Below are 23,285 nucleotides of genomic sequence, written 5' to 3'. Positions count from 1 at the left end.
TGTACAAATTGAAAAGAGTCAGCAAAGAGCACCCTCACACTCTCGGATCTTGCACGAGCTGAAAAATGACCACCGGTGTGGAGCGACTATTCGAAGAACTTGGACACTTTAAAAGGTAGTCAGCTTTTTTTCTTTTTTGCTTTAAGGAGCATCGCAAAGTACTTTATGTCAAATTACATCATGAATTAAAGCGTTTATTTATTTTACTCCCGAACATCGTTATATGGTATGAATGACTGAATAATGATTTTTAATAGAATTTTTAACAGAATAAATATGACATACATAATTATTCTAGTGTGGCTGTTATTGAAGAAAGATTTTGATCACCAGTAAATAGTATGTATATATATATATATATATATATATATATATATATATATATATATATATATATATATATATATATATATATATGTGTGTGTCAGTTAATAGGCTACAATATATCCTATGTCAGGTTGCTTTGTTGTCCTTCCTTTTACAATTATTTATTTATTATTTATAATTGATGATGTGTGTACTCCTGTCACTAACTTACTGAAATTGATAAGTCACCAAAAATGAAAATTGTGTAAACGTTTACTTGACCTCATTATTTTAAACCTGTATGAATAAGTGTAGCACAAAGGATGTTAGACAGTAGGGTACAACGGGGCTAAAGGCACACTTAAGGAAAATTAGCTTTTTTTTTTTTGGTCACAAAGTGTATCAATATTCAAGAAATATATATATATATATATATATTCGAATATTGACGGAGCAACATATTTAATAATTAATCAACATAATAATTAATTAATTTATGTTAAACAGCAGAAGGTTGTTTTTAATAAAATGCATTTTTTTAAAAGGTGGTGAGGGAGCCTTTTACCCCAGGCCTAAAAAGCTCCCACATTTGGGGTAAAGGCCCCCAGCGGGGTTATTATAATGATATAGTGTAAATACCGGGGCAATAGTTATAGGGCACAATTTGTCAACTTAGGAAAATACTTTTGAGACAGCAAGATACTTTTTTGTGTGACAAATTAAGACAAAACTTATTCAAAATATCCACTTCAGAAAAGGGTGCATAATTTCTTGTTCATTTCAATCACATTTGACATTTCATTAGCTACATCTTAAGTATTCTATAAACAAATGAATATTCATTGTGATTAGATCAGTCAATGTGAGCCTACTTTGAACATTTTTCACTTTTTAAATTCACTTTTTACCCCAAATGCTATCATTTCCCTTATTGGACAGTTATTTATTTATTTATTTATTTATTTATTTATTTATTATAATCACCTTGAACAAAATTGAAAATGACAAATACGTTTTTTTTATTTATTTTTTTATAAATGTAATAATTTCGAGGATATTCATTAGCTCCATAAATTTACAACATTTAAAAAATATATTAAGTATTAGATCAAACTGCCACAAAATCAACCTTTAGACATTACATGAAATGATCTGGAAAATTTTGCAGTTCATATTGTCAAACAGGTGTTTAGAAAAGTACAGTGGTAATTTTTGATGCTATTTAGCGTTTTGGGAGAAAATAAAATCCAAGGAGCCTTTTAACCCATGGAGCCTTAGCCCCGTTGTACCCTATGTTAGGGACTGACAGCCTCATTCACTCTTTACTTTTATTGTAACTTTTTTTCCATACAGTGAAAGACTGAGGCTGTCAGGCTGCCTTCAGAATAAAATAATTTAGCTCTTGAAACAACATGAGAGTGAGTAAATGATTTTCATTTCTGGATGAAAATCCACTTGAACTGTCCCAGATTGATCACATTTCTCCTTTGTCTCCAGGTTTCAGGCATGTGTCTACTTTGCTGCTATTTTCCAGGCCATCTCCTGTGGAATACATTACTTGGCCTCTGTTTTCTTAGTTGAAACACCAAAATTTATTTGTGATGCCCCTCCAAATATCACAGATGTCCTATATGGAAATCACTCGTCAACCTTGTTAATAGATATCTGGACTCACTACAAGCCAGGTTCCGGACCAGTGGTTGTGCAGACTGCAAGAGGAGACCAATGGGAACTTAGTCCTTGTTTCAAAGCACTGCGGGTTGATGCCATCAATTTTCAATATGAATTTTTTGGCAACAAGACTGTGGTGTCTTGTAGTGGCTTTGTCTATGATCATAGTGAGGTCCAGCAGAGTATCGTAACAGACTGGGACCTGGTGTGTGAGAAGGAATGGCTGGCCAAGCTCACACAGCCAACTTTTATGTTGGGAGTTCTGATTGGAGCATTGGTATTCGGGGACATCGCTGACAGGTAAATTGTCTGCCTACTATTGCATCTCTCTCACACGTTTGATTCTATGAGGATGGGGACTTTCCATTAACTTTGATTGTTTTTGCACTAAAATGAGTTAGGCTAGCAAGAACACAGGATGGACAGCACTAACATAATTGATCTGTTATTTTGGACACCGTTAGGTTGGCATGAACAGATTGTCTAGCCAAACTCTCTTATCAATCCGATCCAGTACTCTGTAATTATTAAATTTTACCAAGGGAGACATGTTAAAAGGACATGATGGAACATGGTGTATGTGTGTTTAAAGGAGTAAGCAGCATATTAATTTACATGAACAAATTTGAAATGCTTTCTTAGTAACATTGCAACAACTTGATTAGTTAACTAATTGAGGGAATTTATCACCTTTAAACAGTGTTGTTATTTCCAGAAAGGAATGTCAGGGCATTACTACACAGCAGCTGTTGACAGAGCAGTGAGCATAAATCATCATTATGAAGTGTGACAAGATAAGTTAACCCTGTGCTGGCAATGACACTTAAAACTTGATTTGAAAGTTGATTTACAGTTGAAATATCCATATTGGATGGACTTTTTCATCAAGTAGAGAATTAGAGCTACTATAATAGTGACAATTGTAAAGCTTGTGACAGATCTACCATGGCTGTAGAACAGTAGAGGAGTATTATTTTGCTCCAGGGGATTTTGTATGATGGAATATTTAGCTCAAGACGGACCACTTGTATTAAAATGAATGGGAGAAATTGGAACGCCCAATATGGCGGATGTAGAAAATGTCCCGCCTTATAGGTAAAAGAGCTAATCTCCTTTTAGATACAGACATTGCCTGTCAGCCAGCTTGAGAACGTGCATGCACATTAGCTGGACCAGCCTGATAAATAGTGTTTTTTAGCATGATCTGAGCTAAAGAAGCACAATTTAAGATAACGTTGTTAGATGTAACTGCTGATTTAAAATGCTATTTGATCATAATCTTGACCAACCATTTTGGAGATTTCGGTCTTTCCCCATTCAAGAAAATAGGAACTGTACTTTTATGGTGCTTGTATCCATAGAAAATAGCTGCCTGGGAGTGTTCCAAAGATGCCTGCTGTGTGGACTGACTTGGCTTGAAAGGGACTTTGATGTGTATTTATCTACTATAAAGTATTCAATAATAAAATTAGTGCAAAAGAAAGGAAATGAAATTTGGAATAGTCACAGGTGAAGTTAAACTGGTGTGCATAAATGAGAAACATGCACATTTGCCACACTGAAAACAGTCCATTGTGCTTAAAGGGATAGTTCACCCAAAAATGAAAATTCTCTCATGATTTACTCACCCTCCTAACATCCTAGATGTGTATGACTTTCTTTCTTCTGTAGAACTATCTCAACAAATCCACATAAAGGGAGCATAAAAGTAATCCATATGACTCCAGTGGTTAAATCCATGTGTTCAGACACAATATGATAGGTGTGGGTGAGAAACAGGTCAATATTTAAGTAATTTTTAATGAAAGATGAAAGAAAGTCATACACATCTGGGATGGCATGAGGGTGAGTAAGTCATTAGAGAATTTTCATTTTTGGGTGAATTAACCCTTTAAATATGGTTGCTTACCAGTGTTTTTTAAGACCTGGGGGAAATCAGAGAAAGGCAATTCATATGTAATGAAACAAAAAAAGAAAGTTGCACTCAATTCTAAATGTATTTACAGTACCAGCCACAGTCATCATAGTGTCTGCAGTTGCAATCAAACACACTATACTTTTAGACAAATAGCTGAATAGCTAAGGTAAAACAGAAGTCTCACTGATGCAAATCTTATATATAATATATACAAAGTATATAATTTATTTATTTTCTTTGCTTACTCTTTCCTTTTCCAGAATCGGCAGAAGGCCCATTCTGATTGCTACCAGTTTGTGCCAGTTTGCATTTGGCATCATTGTTGCATTTACAGGAAACTACTACCTTTTTGTGGCGATGCGTTTCCTGCTGGCCACCGTGAGTTAAATATTTTCATGCATGCATGCATGCAAAAACATAGTACATTGTATGACTTACAGTATGTGGTCTTTTGAAAATATAGATTCTTAGTTACATTATGAGGGCTGGTTAAAAAAAAAAAAAAAAAACTTAGTCTGGTTAGTTAAAACTGCTTAATTCAACCGCTCTCTTTTCCTTTCTTCCACTTATCCCACTTTTACAGTATATGCTCACACTTCCTCCTATAGCTTTTAGTCTAAAACAGCTCATGACACAAATAGTTGACCTCAAATGTGATGCTGTTTCCATTAAACTAAATACAACAAATAATTGTAACACTTCTAACCACAAATCAGTTCAATTGCTAAGAGAATGAATAAATGTGGTAAAAATTAATGCAACTGTAAACATGTCAACTGCTTCAAACCATTTCCTGATTTCTCATAAAGACATCAGATTATTGTCAGATTATTTGTAATTGCTGATCAGAAGAAGGGTCAAGGATGAAGTGTCAAGTGTTAAGGATTTGTTGTTTAAGGACCAACAGAAAATTTGTCATCCCAGAAAAAAGTATTTGGTACAGCCGAAGGAAAATCAAAAACAAATCTAGCTTCATGAAGCATATATTCAAAAGTGTTTTCATTGCACCTGCACTCTAAGTCAAACAGTTATCATGATTCAAACGTCAGGCAAGTGAACCCATTCAATGCACTCTCCGAAGCTTCTCTCAACCTTTCCTCTACTTGTTAATTTTATTTCACTTTGATCATGGTTCATTTATACAATTGTAAATTGTCATTATTCTTATTTTTCTCTCAGACCTCTTTCTCTCTCTCTGTACTGGCAGGTGTCGAGTGGGTATCTGGTTGTAGTCTTTGTGTATGTGACAGAGTTTACAGGAATTAAAGTGCGCACATGGACCTCTATGCATGTGCACGCAGCCTTTGCTGTGGGCGTCATGATAGTGGCTCTAGTGGGGTACCTTGTTCGCGTCTGGTGGATCTACCAGATCCTCCTCACCCTCAGTACCTGTCCATTCTTGCTCTACTGCTGGAAGCTTCCAGAAACACCCTTCTACCTCATGGCTAAAGGCCAGTTCAAGGAGGCCCAGGAGCTGCTGGACACAATCGCCCACTTCAATGGCCTGCCACCCACACTTAAGGTACACTGACCATGACAATACATGGAATTCTATTCTACGTGGTGACATTTTTTATGTCTGCAGTCTCTGATGCATCTCTGATACATACTTCTGCATTACTGCATGTTGATAAATCACAAAAAAACGAAACAAAAAAAGTCTTAAAAAGAAAAATTGAGAGTACATTTCAAGATAAGACTGTTATTTTATTTTAAAGCCACTCATTACAAGCTAAGTTTAACCCTTGATTAGTCTTTGTACTTTGAACACTGATTTACATCAGCTTAACTTTACGTTTTCACCTAAAAGTTCATTACATCCATTACTTCATTGACCCACTCACACCCCAACAACCACACAAGTACAAACTTGTGTTAAAATGTATAAATTCTGACTCTGCCAAATGTGGTTTGAGTGATCCGATCATATTTTGGACCCCCGTCTACACCTGTATTTAGCACTTTCCACTTGTGGTCAGATCACTTGAGACAGATGCGTGCGCGCATTCCACGTTTCATTTTTACTTAAACAGTACAATACTTAAATTACTTCTCAATAGACCCAGACATGGATCAGGACAGAGTACTGTGAGATCAGCTCCAGCTTTACTTGTATGAATGATTACAATGGTTGTGAAAACTAATGGATATGGGAGAAATGGTATTAGTGTGTGGGGGCATTTACAGCAGTGCATTTTGTTTTTAAATTTTTCACCTTTCCCTACGGCTCGCATTCTCCTTTCTGTATTCACTGAATGTACCATCATAAACTGACTGTACTGTAGGTTTCAGATCTAAAGGAAGATATTGATGGAGCACTGCTGACGGGAGACAGGAAAGCAATGGAAGCTGATAAGAAGCTAAGCATCCTGGACATGTTTGGAAGCTTGAAAATGGCCCATCGTAGCGCCACCTGCTGGGCTATTTGGTTTATCGGAAGCTTGGGATACTATGTCTTTAGCCTGGGGTCTGTCAACTTGGGAGGAAACCAGTATATGAACCTCTTCCTTGCTGGTAATATTTTGATATTACAAACAGTAGAATACAGCAGTTATAAGCTTTTAGACTGAGCTCCATACAGAGAAGTTTCAGTAGTACTGATGTTTACAGCAGCGAGGCTAACAGTGTCCTTTATTTGACTGTTGCCAGGTGCTGTTGAGATTCCGTCATACTTGATTGGCTGCTTTGCTATGGATCGGGTGGGCAGGAAAAAGACATGTGTCCCAGCTCTGCTGCTCAGTGGAGTAGCCTGCATGCTCATTATTATGGTGCCCCAGGTATGAGATCATGCACTTATTCATACTCCTGTTATACATGCTTTTGTATAGTAAAATTGTGAATGTATGTGGGTATGTGTTTTAAAACACTGTTTTCAAACAGACTTGATTATCACCTCCTTAAACATAGGGAAACTTTCAGCTAGTTGGTAACCAAAATAATGGAGTCAATGAAATAAGTTTCTTTGAGAAATATTTTTCTGGCCAAATTAACTTGATAGCTGTCCGTAACTTGTGATTTTAAGGAGCTATGACAGTTTTAGACTCAACATGCCTCAGGAAGAAAGTATGTCATACAGGTATAGAATGATATGAGGTTGAGTAAATGAAAACAGGATTTTTATTTACAGGTAAATTATCCTTTAAGATACATTCTTGGGGAACATTTTTCTTTTTCTTTGTTGATTGGCCAGAGCATCCACAGTGGTGCAAGTCATAACAAGCTCAAACACTTACAGTGCATGTCCACTGACTGTCCAACTTGTCTCAATTCAGTTTAATAATTAATAACAAGCTGTAAGTTATAGATCGCTTTGATGCAGATTCATATGCTCCTCTTTCTGTTGCTGCTGGTGACACTAGAGCTTTGAAAACTTCCTAATGATGTGTCCAGTCATGTACAGCTGTGTTTGGAATGAAGAAAACATTTAAAGGAATATTCCGGGTTAAATGCAAGTTAAGCTATATCAGCAACATTTATTGCAAAATGAATACCACAAAACTGAATTTCAACTTGTCCCTTCTTCTCTTAAAAAAAATTAAAATAAAATAAAAAAAATAAAAAAATCAGGGTTACAGTGAGACACTTACAATGGAAGTAAATGGGGCCAATCCTTAACATTAAAATACTTATTGTTTCAAAAGTAAAGCCACAAGGTGTAAACAATATGCATGTTACATATATAATTTTATTGTGATAAAATAGCTCACTAACGTTTTTTTGGAAAGTTATATGCGATTTTACAACTTTTTTGCCATGACAAAATAATGCAATAAAAACGACCACTAAAACAACCATAAAAATGATGATTTAAACAACTTTACAGCTCAAAAAATACAGGTTTTAACAGAACAATTTATGTATGTAGTGAGGATGCCGAGGCAGGTGTGTTAAGATCCACGTGCAGTTTTAATAACAGAATAAATATTAAAACAAAGTAGCAAAATAAGGAAAAACAAAAAGGCAGGCAATAGTAAACAAAAAGGCAGGCAAGGGTTCAGTACACAGGCGAACAGTCCAGAAAGGCAAACTAAGTAAATCTGTTCCAATAAATCCAGTAAACAGGCCAATCCAATAATCCAATAAACAGGCAATACATCCACAAAACTCACAAGCAGGCTGGGGAATATGAGGAACAGGCAGGAGTCAAAACACAGGGAAAACAGGATAGGTAAATAATACTCAGAAATGTTGACAAGGCAAACAAGACTTCACACTGAATGTGAGAAAACAGGGAACTTAAATAACCAGAGTTAATGTGAAACAGATGTGAGAGTAATCAGTCTGAGTGAAGGATTATGGGAAATGTAGTTCGTGAGATGTTAATACTCAGGGGATGGTGACCACTGGCAGCGTACAGGAGAGGTAGCAGGCGCCGCAGGTGTAACAGAGAGCCCCCCCCCCCGCGCGAACGGCTCCTGACATGAGGAGGTTGTCTGCGTCGGGGACTACCTCGACCTCTGGGAGCGGGACGATTAGGAAAATTGTGGTGGGATTCAGCGATGAGAGTCGGGTCTAGAATGTCCTCAGAATTAGTCCAGGAACACTCCTCAGGGCCATAGCCCTCCCAGTCCAAGTATTGAAGCATCCGACCCCAGCGTCGAGAGTCCAGGAGCTTGTGTACCTGAAAGGCTTCCTCTCCGTCAATGAGGAATCTAAGGGGTCTCTGGGGTTCTTGAGGGCCCTCCTCTCTCGGAGGCACCGCGGGTTTAAGCAGGGAAACATGAAAGGTGGGGGAAACACGGTAATTAGAAGGGAGCTGAAGTTTGAATGATACAGGATTGATTTGACGAAGAATTTTGAAAGGGCCAACATACCTGGGACTTAATTTCTTGCATGGAAGTCGCAGACGAAGATCTCGGGTGGATAGCCAAACCCATTGTCCAGGAGCATAGTTGGGGCCAGGGCGCCGATGGAGATTGGCCTGTTCACTCTATCGGCAAATGGCATGCTGTAAGTGGACGTGAGCTTGATCCCAGATAGCCTCGCTGCACTGCATCCGGTCGTCGACTGCAAGTACATCAGACGGCTCCCTGGACCAGGGAAAGAGTGTGGGTTGAAAACCTAGGATGCACTTGAAAGGTGTGGTTCCGTTAGCTGGTTTGAACTATGAGTTTTGAGCATATTCAGCCCATGGCGGGAAACGGCTCCAGTCGTGCTGGTTGACTTGACAGTAGGCCTGGAGGAATTTACCATGGTCCTAGTTTAGACGTTCGGCTTGACCATTAGATTGAGGATGGTAACCAGAATTTAGACTCACATTAACGTTGAACAGTTTGAAGAATGCAGACCAGACTCGGGAGGTGAATTGGGGGCTGCGGTCGGTGACAATGTCTTCAGGTATGCCATAAAAGCGGAAGACGTACTGAAACAGATGGACTGTTGGAAAGTCCGAAAGGCATTACCTGGTATTCGTAGTGGCCAGTGTGTGTAGAAAAGGCTGTCTTCCATTCATCCCCCTCCCGGATGCGGATTAAATTGTAGGTGTTACGAAGATCCAGTTTGGTGTAGATCTTGGCGTCTCATAACTGCTCTAACACTGTGGGTACCAGAGGGATGGGATAGCGATACTTGATGGTGACTGTGTTTAGGCCTCAGTAGTCAATGCATGGACGAAGACCCCCGTCCTTCTTACCTATGAAGAAGAAAGCAGCAGAGGCAGGAGAAGTGGATGGTCGAATGAATCCTTTTTCCAGGGATTCCAAAATGTACTCCTCCATAGCTTTAGTCTCTGGCTCAGATAAGGGGTATATCCATCTGCGTGGAGGAGAGGAGCCTGGCAGGAGGTCAATGGCACAATCACAGGAACGGTGAGTAGGAAGCTGTGTAGCCTTGTCTCAGCCACGGCAGGCCAAGAACAATCTGGTTCTTAGGAGAGTGAGTAACTAGGAACTGAATTTACTCATGATGAAAGAGTCCAACTTGAAGACGAATGGGTTGGGTGATTTGTTGAATCTTGCCAGAGCCCAGGGGTCGTCTGTCTAGTGCTGAGACATGTAAAGAAGGGACACAAGGGTGTCACTACCTCTGCCCTGAGGCCTCCTCCCAGGCCGTCAGACCCCACCTTTTTCCTGAGGCCTCCTCCCAGGCCGCCAGACCCCACCTTTGATCTGAGGCCTCCTCCCAGGCCGCCAGACCCTGCCTCCATCCTGAGGCCTCCTCCCAGGCCGCCAGACCCTGCCTCCACCCTGAGGCCTCTGCCCTGAAGCCTCCTCCTAGGCCGCAAGACCCTGCCTCCACCCTGAGGCCTCCCCCCAGGCTGCTGGACACCACCCCTTTCCTTAAGTTCCCTCCCTGGTTTTCCTTCCCTCCCTTTCTGTTGTTTTATGTTTTATGTTAGTGCTTGTTTTGTCTGTCTTGTATATTGTTATGTTCCCGTTTTTGGATGCCGGGACTGGGGTACTGTATTATTTGTTAATTTGCCTCACCTGTCCCCTGTTAACCCATTTGATTTCTCTCCCTATTTTAGTCTCCTCGTGTGTGCTGTCCATTGTCAGTTCGTCTTGTGATCTAGTTGGTCCTGTATGTGTTATCGGTCACATTCCTTGTCAGTCCTGTGCCCCTACCTTGTTCTTGTTCGGTCCGGTCGGTCCTGTGCCCCGTTTACCTTCTTCCCCATTACTTCCTTTCCCCCTACGGGGTTGTTTATGTTTGTTTTTCCCCCTTGTGGGAGTTTTGGTTTGATTTATTTCCCTTTTTGTTTGTATTAATAAATTCATTTATTTTAACTCTGCGTTTGGGTCCTGAGCCTCTCCTATTCCTGACAATTGTCAGATTATTAAGCATAATTGGTGTATGATTGTGCATGCAAATGCACTTAATGAATTCTAAAACTACTTATTAGAAGTTGAACATAAACTTCTTTAAACTCTATGGTTGGTTAATGGTGCAAAGATTGTACAACCCCAATTCTGAAAAAGTTGGGACAGTATAGAAAATGCTAATAAAAACTAAAAGGAGTGATTTGTAAATTTTATTCACCCTGTGCTGTATTGAAAGAACTACAACAACACATTATTTTATGTTTTACCTTGTGAATTTATTTATTTATTTATTTATTTATTTATTTTTTAATATACACTCATTTCAAATCAGATGATTGCAACACGCTCTAAAAAAGTTGGAACAGTCGAGTGTTTACCACTGTGTAACATCAACATTTCTTCTAATAACACTTCATAATAAATAAATAAATAAAAACTATTATGTCCCTTTCAGCTTTCCATAGTTCTTTGCACATTGTGTACAATTAATGGCTTATTACCTTTTATTGATTCGTCAGGTGTTTTAAGTTAGTTTAGAAGACAGCAGGCTGTAAATAGGCTAAAATATGTGTTTCTGAGAAAAAAATAGTTTTTGAGGTTTATGGCATCATGTCTTAATAAGATTTTTGCAAAAAACACAAATGTCCTGGCTTATGACTTAAAGTTTGCAAATTCCTTGAGAACAAATGTACGTATTACTCTTTGTTTTCAGGGTTATATATCTAAATATTTGGTACTTACTGCATCTGGATGGACCAACTCAACACAGTTTCCAAAATCTTACCAATACAATGCTTCCCTAAGGACTTACCGTCGACTGTGTCGTGGTGTGTTGCTATGGCGGCAACGTACACCTTCAAGGTGGAAGGGGACAGCCTCCCTTCCAACCTCTCCTGCAGGAAGGAAAGCACTGATCCGACTGCGCATCTCTGGGGGTCTTCCCGACGGGAAGAACACCACTTAGCGAATATACACCACTTAAAGGCATACAGGCGCCTCGTAGAGGGGGCCCTAGCCTGAGTGATTGTGTCTACCACTGCTTAGGTCTTCCGCGTCCCGTCCAGGGGCCAGACATGGAGATTCCAGAGGTCTGGGCGTGGGTGCCAGATGGTACCCCGTCCCTGAGAACGAAGATCCTTCCTCAGGGGAATTCGCCGGGGGGGGTCTGTCGCGAGGAGGGTGAGGTCCGAGAACCACGCCTGGGCGGGCCAGTAGGGTGCTACCAGGACGACCTGCTCCTTGTCCTCCCTGACCTTGCACAGAGTCTGTGCAAGTAGGCTCACTGGGGGAAAACGCATATTTGCGCATGCCAGGGGACCAGCTGTGTGCCAGCGCGTTTATGCCGAGAGGGTCTCGGTCAGGGCGTACCAGAGCGGGCAGTGGGGAGGATTCTTGGGAGGCGAACAGGTGCACCTGTGCCTGTCTAATTGACTCCAAGTCAGCTGGACTACCTGAGGATGGAGTCTCCACTCTCCCCTGAGGGTAACCTGTCATGACAGCGCGTCCGCTGTAGTGTTGAGGTTGCCCGGGATGTGAGTGGCTTGCAGCGACTTAAAGTGCTGCTGACTCCAGAGGAGGAAACGGCGGGCAAGTTGTGACATACAACGAGAGCGCAGACCACCTTGGCGGTTGACATATGCTACCGTTGTCGTGCTGCCTGTCTGAACTAACACGTGCTTGTCAATGGCAGAAACCTCCACAGGGCGAGCAGAATTGTCAACAACTCAAGGCAGTTGATGTGCCAATGCAGTCACGGACCCGTCCAGAGGCCGGCGGCTGAGTGCCCATTGCAAACAGCACCCCAGCCCGTTTTGGAGGCGTCTGTCATGACCACGACGCGCCTGGAGACCAGTTCTAGAGGAACACCTGCCCGTAGAAACGAGAGGTCGTCCAAGGGCTGAAAAGATGGTGACAGACCGGCGTGATGACCACGTGACGTGTCCTGTGGCCCCATGCCAATCTCGGGACTCGAGTCTGGAGCCAGTGTTGAAGCGGCCTCATATGCATCAACCCGAGCGGGGTGGCCACCACCGAGGATGCAGCCTCTGCGACCTTCGTAAAGACGCGAGGAGACAGGGACAGGCTGAAAGGGAGGACTTTGTACTGATACGCCTGGCTCTCAGACGCAAACCGCAGGAAGGGTCTGTGTCGAGGAAGGATCGAGACGTGGAAGTACGCATCCTTCAGGTCTACTGCCGCGAACCAATCTTGATGCCGGACGCTCGCCAGAATGCGTTTTTGCGTCAGCATCTTGAACGGGAGTCTGTGTAAAGCCCAGTTCAGTACTCACAGGTCCAAGATTGGCCGCAACCCACCGCCTTTTTTCGGTACGATGAAGTAGGGGCTGAAAGACCCCTTCTTCATCTCGGCTGGAGGGACAGGTCCTATCACGCCCTTCCGTAGGAGGGTAGCAATCTCCGCGCAAGGTAGCAGCGTTTTCGTCCTTAACCAAGGTGAAGTGAACACTGCTAAACCTGGGCGGATGCCCGGCGAATTGAATCGTGTAGCCGAGTCGGACGGTCCGGACCAGCCCTCGCAACGGATTGGAAAGCGCAAGCCATGCGTCCAAGTTCCGCGCAAGGGGGACCAGAGGGACAATGTCATCGGACATACCGGCAGGTGGGGCCTCACGGCGGGGCGGAGCTCGAGGTGCCACACCACGTCGTGGCCGTGCTGAGTCTAAGGACATTGAAGCACTTACCTGGCTCCATGTGACCACCCCCGGAACAGCCTGGGACGGGGAGGAAGAGGCCTGTCCTCGTGACCCATGGAGACTGTCACATCGGGGGCAGATTTGTGCCACAGCTTGGTGCTCAGGGACGGGAGACTGCAGTTGGAGCGCCAAACCTGCCAAATAGAGTGGTGGACGGTGGTCGTGATGATGGCCATGCACACTGGATATGTGACCCAGGGAACAAGGAAATTGCTCTTGCTGAGCTCGAGTACTGCAGCCACTTGGGCATGCAGCACAATTAAATGCAAAAGGTAACAAAAAGATGGAGAGATCTGCTTACCAGCTCCAGAGTAGCGGGTTTCGTTGTCCCTGGGTCGCCCATCTCAAGGGCGCTTTGAAGCCTTTCATGGGTTCTGGGCGGCCGCGAGACGGGTGGCGTCTGCTTCCTGTGGTGGGCTCCACGCCTGGGCCGGGCCAAAGGGGCGGGCTGCGGTGGAGCCGGTGCAGTCACCGCAGGGGGACGCCCTTGGCGATGAGTAGACAGGGTGCGGGATCTTGAGCCGTGCCGGGGCAGGATATGCCGGCTAACATCCGTTTACTGCTCCATCATCGAGAACTGCTGGGCAAAGTCCTCGACGGTGTCACCGAATAGGCCCACCTGGGGAATGGGGGCAGCAAGGAACCATGTCTTGTCGGCCTCACCCATCTCGACCAGGTTGAGCCAAAGGTGGCGCTCCTGGACCACAAGTGTGGCCATCGTCCGCCCGAGAGACCGCACCATGACCTCCGTCGCTCGGAGAGCCAGGTTGGTCGCCGAGCGCAGTTCCTGCATCAATCCCGTGGCGGAACTACCCTCGTGCAGTTCCTTTAGCGCCTTGGCGGACTTGCAGGAGAGCCATGGCATGCAGGGCGGAGGCGGCTTGTCTAGCGGCACCGTAGGCCTTGGCCGTTAGAGATGATGTAAACCTCTAGGCCTTGGACGGGGGCTTTGGGCACCCACGCCAGGTGGCGGTGCTCTGCGGGCATAGGTGCACCGCGAGTGCCTTTATCCACCAGGGGATTGCCGAATAGCCCTTGGCCGCCCCACCATCGAGGGTAGTGAGGGCGGGGAAGCTGAAAAGATCGGGACCAGGCAGTAAAAATTGCCTCCCGCGACCTTGTTAGCTCTTCATGCACTTCCGGGAAGAAAGGAACGGGGGCGGGGCGCGGCTTTGAGCGGCGGCTGCCTGGGAAAGCATGTCGTCATCTCTGCGTCAGCCTGTGACTGGGCAATCTTCCCTGAAGGGAGAAGCCCAGCTGAGGCTTCCGACTGGACGAGCCCACTCTCTGATGCTGCGCTCGAGAGCTCATCACTTTCGCGGGCTCCGAATAAGAGGTTGAACTCGCCGTGAGATGAGCCGGCGGACTCATCCGGAAGCCCGATAGGGGCAGACGAGCGTGCTGGGGAATGGGAGGTCCGGGGGGGACACCCGGTGGAGGCTGTCCCATTGGGGTCCCCAAATCACCCCCAGTGCTAGCCGCGCTAGCCTCATACCTGTGGGTAAAAGGACCGAGGCGGGGAGCCTCTGGGGTGGCTTGCTTTCTTACGAAGGCGAGCCGCGACCACAGCGTTGCCATGGACATGTCCTTGCAATGAGAACATGACCATCCATGAACGCTGTCTCCGCGTGAGCAGTGCCCAGACACGAAAGACAGTGATCGTGACCATGAGAAGGCGAGAGATAACGAGCGCAACCAGGAATAACACACAATCGGAAAAGCATCTTTAGAAGGACACGTCTTTAAAAAGACATTCCGTGTGTGCCGCTCTTTTAGAGAAATATATTCTTTTAGAGAAATATACTCTTTTATTTCTGCCGAAGCGTCCAGGGGCATTCTCTGCAGTGCACCAGTGCAGAGGGGGGAGAAGCCGCTGAAATGCGCCATCAGATCCAGCAGAGGTGAATGAACAGTCGTGGGAATTCAGCTCAGTGAGCATGACCGTTCGGCTCTGAAGAGAAAATCTGAATGAGTGGTTGCATACCAGCTCCTTTTATACCCGTATGTCTGGGGGAGTGGCATGCAAATACCACTCGCCAATTTTCATTGGCCTTTTATCAAAGACCAGAGGTGTCTCGGGCTCCCAAGAGTGACCCCTAGTGTCACTACATCGACACAACGTTGAGTGAGTGACAGATAGGGAACTGACTTGTACACCAGTTAGTTAAAAATTAACTGGAAATGGCTCTGAGAAAAGCTATAGCATCATTTTTTTTTTTTTTTTTTTTTTTTTGCAAATGCACTTGGTTTGATATTTTGTGTCCAATTTAATGACATTAAGACATTTTGAAGTTTCCAAAAAGTGTTCAAAAACTTTTTGGGGCCACTTTAATTTTTTTTAAATAAATGGAGTATGTTTTTTTTTTTTTTTTTTTTTTTTTTTTTTTTTGTCTTCAAATATCCTTGGACACCACCAAGCCACTGAAAGCACATGCTCAGAAGTTCTGCAGAATGTGTTGCTGGGCTGATATTCCATCAGGATCACACCACCCCTCATAACTATTAGCTGCCATGCTGACACACTGAAATGGCTGAGTGTGAGTGAGTATGGCCATCATTGCTCCAAAAACAAAAATAGACCTGCCATCTAAGTGACTGTTTATACGTATGGCAGCTGCCTGGTTCTGAGACTGGGGTCAAAGGGGATGTTTAGAGTGTCTTGGAAACGTTTAGACGGGTGTCTGTTCCCTAATTTAATGCAGTCCTACAAAGGCCTGCTACTGGCAACATCTCCCAACAGCTGATGACTGAAACTTTGCTTTCGATAAATATAGTCTCACTCTGTGTTTCTTTCTCTCTCTTGCTCTTTGTTTCAGGATATTGAGGTCTTGGCTATAGTCCTGAGTATGACAGGGAAATTTGCCATTGCCATTGCATTTGGTCTGGTTTACTTGTACACCTGTGAGCTTTATCCCACTATGATCAGGTATGTCTCACTCCTCTCCACTAAATAAAGCAGTCACTACAATAACAAATATACAAGTCCAGTAGCAGGACCTAGTGCTACTAGTTCTAAGCATGTACTTTGTGGTGTACAACATTATGCATTCTCCACTGTATAATTTTAGTATTCATTTATTTTAACAAATACTTTATTTGCTGCTTGCATTTGCATTTAAATGTAGGATGCTCATTATATACAGCATACCCATTGATTATTGGTCATGGACACTTTGTTTAAAGTTTGTGTGGCCTGGCAGGTCTCTGGCAGTAGGCAGTGGTAGTATGATGTGCCGGGTGGGAAGTGTGGTGGCCCCTTTCTGTGTTTACCTTGCTGACACATGGATCTACCTGCCTCAGGTATATATACCAAACAGTGCAACCAAATATGTTGATTTTTGCTTCAGTGTACAGTACTTTGTTGGGCTATTAAGTGCTACATTTCCTTCTACTCTAACAGTCTCTAATAAAACTCTTTTATTCTGTAGCTTATTGTGGGAATTCTGGCTTTCATCATCGGAATCCTGACCATGTTTCTTCCGGAAACTCTTGGACAGCCCCTCACGTCCACTTTGGAAGAGGCTGAGGCTCTGGGCTCCAAGCCCAGCAAGAAGAATGCTGCAGTGGATGGGGTAGAGATGAATCAAACCAATAAAGTTTGAATCAGAGATGTACTTTATGAAGTACTTTGTTGAGTTGACATGGAACGACCCTGCTTTGATTTTAGTTTAATCTAGGTTTAAAACAGTTTTGACAGATTTTTGTAAGTTCCATTTTCAAATAGAATATATGAAAAACCTCTTTTGCCAGCTGCTGTATACTTGCAGTACAGTCCAATTCTGTATTAGCAAAGAGACAAATGTGGTTTTTAATACATATGTGATATGTGGATTTGAGACAAATTTTTGGAAATTAGTCCACAGTATGTGTGAATGTGTGCTTATAAATTTGAGTGTGAAAAAGTGCATGCAGCAGCCCAAAAATGCCCCAGAGTTGAAGAGGTTAAGGTTGAGGTATTTGTGAATAGATATGAGTTTTGTGATTGAATTTTAGACAAGTAATTATACTTTTATTATATAAAGGGATAGGCCTAAAATTGGGTGGCATATTTATTTTGGCTTAACAAAGCCAGCATACTGTTATTCTACAGAACTTTTTGAGGGGTTTTCCAAAATTCCTTAACCGAGACTAAAATTATCAATTGTAACTCCTAGATCTAGCGCTTTCAAGCTTCACTAAACTTGGCACAGACCTTCAGACAGTTCTGACTAAGGTTGCTATGTTTTTTCTAATTGATTGGACTTACGGTATTCACGTAATGGACAACTGAAAATCCCCAAAATCCCCAAAATCCCATAGACATCCATTGATAGACTGTTTAAACTGACCAAGATTCTGTCATGGTATGTTAAAGGTGCTGGAAAAGTATGCAAAAAATGTTCTTACTCCCTTAAAGATATTAATGAAATAAGTGTCCTGAGATATCTCACTGGTCTCTGTGACAGCTGTAGACTTTGTAAACAGCAAACAAAAATGTGTCTGTGGTTGGCGGACACTGGCGTTTTTCACATGTAAATCATTTTGCTCATTCTCATAGTGCTGTATTTGAAGCGGATAATTGAGGATATGATTCATAATGTTTGGCAGTTGAGGGCACTATTGTGCCACTGTTGAATTTGACATCCACAGGAACAAACAATGCTGCTCTTTTGCTCGGTTTTGGTCTCAAAATTATCTTTGGAGGGCAGGTTTTGGAATGTGGGGGTGTGGCTAATTTAGTGGCTCAGTCACGTGAAAGCTTAACGCTAAATCGCTTACAGCAACTTTAATGATTTCAAACTCCAACTGTCAAAACTCTCAGAATTGTGGGCAAGGCCTTAAGCCCCCCTCTATCTGTCTCTCTCTCTCTATATCTATCTATCTACTGTAGAACCATGGCAACCAGCCAGAACACCCTGGCAACCACTTAGTAATGCACTGTCTGTTTGTCTGCCTGTCAGGACTGTATAATGCTTAAACGTCCAACTTTAAAACAAGGCTTTGTCAAGCCAACATCAAAGAGTGTCTTGACAAACTATCTCTTTTTATTTTGAGGTTCTTTCTTTCTTTTTTCTTTATGTGTGTGATTGTAAAAATTATGGTTACAATATAGTATTTTTTCAGAACAAAGTACTTCAGATTGAAGAACTGTTGACATTTTGCAATGCAATTTAAACCATTAAAACATGACTGAACATTTGGATACACTAATATATTATGTATTTTAAACACAATCTACCTAAGTTTACTGACTGTATCAGCTAGACCTTAGGCCAAGCCTTACTCCACTTCAGTGGACAAGGGAAACTCATGTTTATTATCAGTTAACTGTGTAATGAGTTTCTTTGCATTAGTAGTTGAAAGACCTTGTTTGTATGAAGCTGTTTTTATATACACTTGCATCTAAGGGTTTAGATCAAGGTTCATCAGTATTGTTCATAGTAAACTGTGAACTGTCAAATTTTTTTTTTAATTACAATTTTGGCTTCCAATGATTAGAAAAACAAGATAATCAAGATAAAACAATTATTGTGCCGCATTCTGTTTCGCAATGAAACACCCCGGCGTTATATCTTTAAAGCATCCTTTATTAAAATTCAAATTATAAGGAAGCATGTTATGAAAATGAACTCCGTAACTGGCATTTCTCTGTGCGGTCAGCGCCGCGTCTATGAGTTTCGTGAAGTAACCGCGGAAGAGACTGAATCTTCTCCCGGCTGATGCACACTCTGGTGCTGGGACTCGTGTGTGTTTGCTGCAGCTAGATTATAACGTGATGGCTCGCGACGTACTGAATAATAATGTGTGTCGCATTCACTGTGTGTATCTTTTTATTAAGAAAATCGGCGATACCCAGCTCTATTAAGAAGAGTAAGTTTGTTTATTGTGAGTTAAAGATGGATCAAAGTGAACATAAAGGTGAGGGTGTAGTTTTAGCCCATTATACACTGGAACAAAAGTTTTTGATTAGTCTTTTTTTGGCTTGTTTTCCAAAATAATATCTAAAACTCATTTAAAACACCATACATTTACTTTAGGAGCTATACTGCAGAAGAAAAAATTGTTCTCGGAGAGTATTGAATACAATATTTAATCAGGGCTCGACATTAACGCTTGTCCGGGACAAGTGGATTTCTGAAAGGGCAAGTGAAAGAGAATTTTACTTTCCCCACCGGACAAGCAGACTGATTAAAATGCCAATAATGCTAAAATAACCAGCTATATGTGATAGCCTAGGCCTGTGCCACAAGTTCATATTTTTATTCTGCTGTTGACGTAATTTTATCATTCGCAAGCCATCTAGTAACAGCTGCGCCCTGTTTGATTGACAGGTGGCGTATGCGTGTGTGCTCAACATGCACGTGTGTGAAAATGCTCGTGCTAATGCGCACCTGAACGGTCAAACACATTCTGCCAAATTGCCCGTCTTGGTGAGGTATTCATGTAAACACAGTGAGTGATGTCTAAAGTGAACGTAAACAGCAGTGAAAAAAGCGGATTTGTATTAAAATGTCGGACTTGTAAGTATAAATGTAAGCTAATAGACCTGCTGCTCTCTAGTGTGTCATTATAATAATCAATGAACCATAACAAGAAAACAAGAAAACACTCACTGCTCCTGACTGGGTAACTTTAGTAGCTTTAAATAGTATTAATGTATTATAATCATACAGTGAAGACCAGTAGTAGTTTTATGTTGCATTTCATTCTGAATGTTTACTTTGATACTGCTGTCAAACATTTTAAAGCTGTTAAAAAAAGCACTGAATTTTCTTAATTTGTATATATTTATTCTATTATTTCTAATTTATTTCTATTCATTGCTGTTTTTCATTGTTATTTTATTACTGACTGTTTACTAGTCTTGAATAATTAAGAACTTGAAACCATTCTCCCATAATTAACATATTAATGTTATTATTTGTTGTGGTATTAATGCTGGTATTGAGGATCATCAAATTTCACTACCGACTACTGAAATTTTGGTATTGTGATAATGTATAGCCTTTATTGTACATGGTAGATCTTGCTGCAATAACATGATGATAAAGTAGATCTCATTCCATAGAAGTGTGAGCACCCCTACTGTTAATGATGGTGAAGGCTTTACTTTATTTGAATACCATACGTAACATAAAATAATTATCAAATGACAATAACCTCCTCCCCTACACAGTGCAGTTTACATTTCATGTTCAAGGAAATCCACTGTTAAAAAGACAAGTTTTTTTTTTTAAGTTCAATAAATGCATGATGTTTCCAAAGTCAATGAGTAATCATGTTAAATCGTGATCTCAATATTGACCAAAATAATCGTGATTATGATTTTTGCCATAATCGAGCAGCCCTATTTATAAGGCTTTATAAGTCTATTCTGGGTGCCTTTGTTTTATTTTGTTATTTAACATTTTCTTTATTTGTATCTTCCCTCCTGCTCTTCTCTCTCTCTCTCTCCATGATGTAAATTGTCAAGGAAATTTAGACTAAATTTATTGACTTAATAATCAATGCTTTTTCTATGTTCCACAAGCTCTTGAATTCCCTGTGTGTTTTTGGACCAAAGAGACAGAGGCGAGTCTAGGATTTCAGCCTTAGAAAGGGCTTAGTCCCTGAGCTTAGAGGGATGTCACAAGTTCAAATCTTGCTTGACAGTTTTTTACTAAACAGGCATCTAGTTGTCAGTATATCTGTTACGGCTTTATTTTGTGATTTCACTGGAACAGAGGTTGGGCAGATAAACGATAGAGAAGTTGATTGCTCGTCTGAGAGCTGTGTGTGGGGACAGCGCACCATGCTAGAGAACATTGTCACACTCGCCTATGCTACTGAGGGAAGAATAGTACTAATAAATACGTTTTAACAACCGATAAGGGGAGAATTCAGAGCGTAATAATTTAAGATAATTATCAAAATAATAATAATAATTGTTAATTGCAGATTTTTCGGGGAACCGAGATCAATAACAAGGGGGCTGAAACCACCCTAAAGCCCCCAAAGTTCTAAAATCGCCTATGCAAAAAGGTATGCGAGTTCTGTTATTAAATAGTTGCTTTTAAACTTCTTCAGTCCATAGTGGAATCTTGCTATAGTCTTACACCTTATCTCCACCGGATGTGAGTGGTGCGTCATGTCAAAAGCAATAGAACCCCATTATAATCAATGATGCTGTCTACACTGGAAGCGTCCATTGCGGCGCGTCTGTCGCAGCAACAAGATACGGGTGTCGCGTTCCATTTTGCGCTGCACGTGCTGCCACAACTACACAAATTAAACGGTTTACAAATGTTTGTGTCGACGTGTCCAGTGTAGACAGCCTCAAGCAGTTGTGACGCGTCACCGGACGCGCCCGGTGTAGACAGTGTTTTATGCATTTGTCATTGCAACAAATTTAAAAAATGTCATAATAAAATACTAATAAAATACTTTCATATTGTGTTTCATATTTTTCATATATACCTGAAATACAAACTTTATTATTATTATTATTTCTGCATCAAATGTTTCTTTTAAACAATTTCCTCATATAGAGTATTTTTTTTCTGTGGAAATAAAAATATTGAAATTCAATAGAATTTTCCATCTACCAATCTTTTGCTTATTGGGGATTTAATTATATGCTTATCACAGACTGACGTGGCTTATGTAGGAAGTACTCAATGTCCTTTTTGTGCCGTTCACCTTCTGTTCTCTGCTGACAAGAAGAATTTACAGAGAACCTACTCATGGAAAGGTGGGAAATATTTCCCAGGTTAGTGGGTGTGAGGCAGGCAAATCTTATTCGCTGCAACTGAGGGGATGAGGCACAGGAGAAGCTGTGTACTTTCAGCTCTAAATAAAAGCTAAAAAATAAAATCACAACAGTTAATTGGCTCTTTTTTTGTGTGTGTAATTTATTTCTTTATGGACTCTACTGGACAAGTAACACCCTGCTGTTAAAGTTAGAGTTTCAGAGACACCTTTCTGTGTGTAGCCTACTAGTGTATGTGAGATTAGGGTTTTGAGAGCTGGCCTAATGTACAAACAAAAATAGTATTGATCTCTTGCAGCTCTTGCTGCACTTTGACCCTGCTCTGATACCAAGCTATGCACAAATACTGACGCAAACACGGACACATATTCAAGAACAAACCTTATAGGAAACAGTCCTAGGGCAGAACAGCATTCAAACTGATCCAAACGATACCCTAAAAATGCACTGGATCAGCACATGGTACATAGAGTAAGCCACAAGGACAGATCAAGAGTGTGTACATTTATTTTCCAAACAATGATTGAATATAACATATCCAGGAGCCACATGTATGCTACCTCAAGCTTGTGTACATGTCATGAAAGAGTTCTAGAGATTTAGCTCTAAAGGTGGCAAGTGAATCTTTGAAAAAAAAAAAAAACGTTTCATTAGTTGGCTAATTACTGTCGCATAATTTAACCTACAACCAGTACAACTGACAGCAACAGGTTTTCCTGAAGCAAAGGCTCCTACTACTGTTGAACTTAGGGAAATGCATCCTTGAAAACATGAGTTCTCAAACTGTTAAGCCTGGCGGAAGTTAGGGGAACTTTTTTATGCATAATCAAAAAATAACTTCACAAGACGCCAAATTGTTTCATAGTACTTAAAAATAGACCGTTTCCTTTTTTTCATTATCTAACTGAAATGCAACTTGTGTCAGGGAAACACACACACACACACACACACACACGTTGGTGTGGCAATACTAAAAAACGTCCTCGTAAACTACCCAAACCCGCCCACACCAACTATGTGAAATAAAAAAATATTTATACATTTTAAATACAATAACATTTTAATGTTGCTTACCTTTTTTTTTTGTGCGATGTTAGGGCCTGCGTGTTTATGAAGGACAATTTGGGCCTCTGTCAGTGGATGTTTACTCTTTACTTTTTACGAAGTTCAAGTCCATGGTTTTCTTTT

General features: G+C 41.6%; 1 protein-coding gene across 1 annotated transcript; it reads left to right on the top strand.

Moving 5' to 3' along the window:
* LOC127415630 (solute carrier family 22 member 16-like) lies at nt 1–22,125 on the top strand. The gene is made up of 9 exons (XM_051654393.1): nt 1–115; nt 1,804–2,277; nt 4,156–4,273; nt 5,103–5,417; nt 6,181–6,409; nt 6,545–6,672; nt 16,186–16,295; nt 16,570–16,669; nt 16,798–22,125. The coding sequence occupies exons 1-9, from the start codon at nt 66–68 to the stop codon at nt 16,969–16,971; spliced, it is 1,698 nt and encodes a 565-aa protein (XP_051510353.1). The 5' UTR covers nt 1–65; the 3' UTR covers nt 16,972–22,125.
* Nucleotides 22,126–23,285: the final 1,160 nt, after the last annotated feature.

Source organism: Myxocyprinus asiaticus, chromosome 25 (assembly GCF_019703515.2).
Source record: "Myxocyprinus asiaticus isolate MX2 ecotype Aquarium Trade chromosome 25, UBuf_Myxa_2, whole genome shotgun sequence".
Classification (NCBI taxonomy): domain Eukaryota; kingdom Metazoa; phylum Chordata; class Actinopteri; order Cypriniformes; family Catostomidae; genus Myxocyprinus; species Myxocyprinus asiaticus.
Note: the sequence above shows the minus strand (reverse complement) of the source record. Positions and strands in the feature narration are given on the sequence as shown.

Excerpts from the sequence above, each read along its gene's own strand:
- LOC127415630 (XM_051654393.1), top strand. The coding sequence starts at position 66 with ATGACCACCGGTGTGGAGCGACTATTCGAAGAACTTGGACACTTTAAA. Across the intron at positions 116-1,803 it reads GAACTTGGACACTTTAAAAG|GTTTCAGGCATGTGTCTACT; the intron begins GTAGTCAGCTTT and ends CTTTGTCTCCAG. Across the intron at positions 16,296-16,569 it reads CTTTATCCCACTATGATCAG|GTCTCTGGCAGTAGGCAGTG; the intron begins GTATGTCTCACT and ends GTGGCCTGGCAG.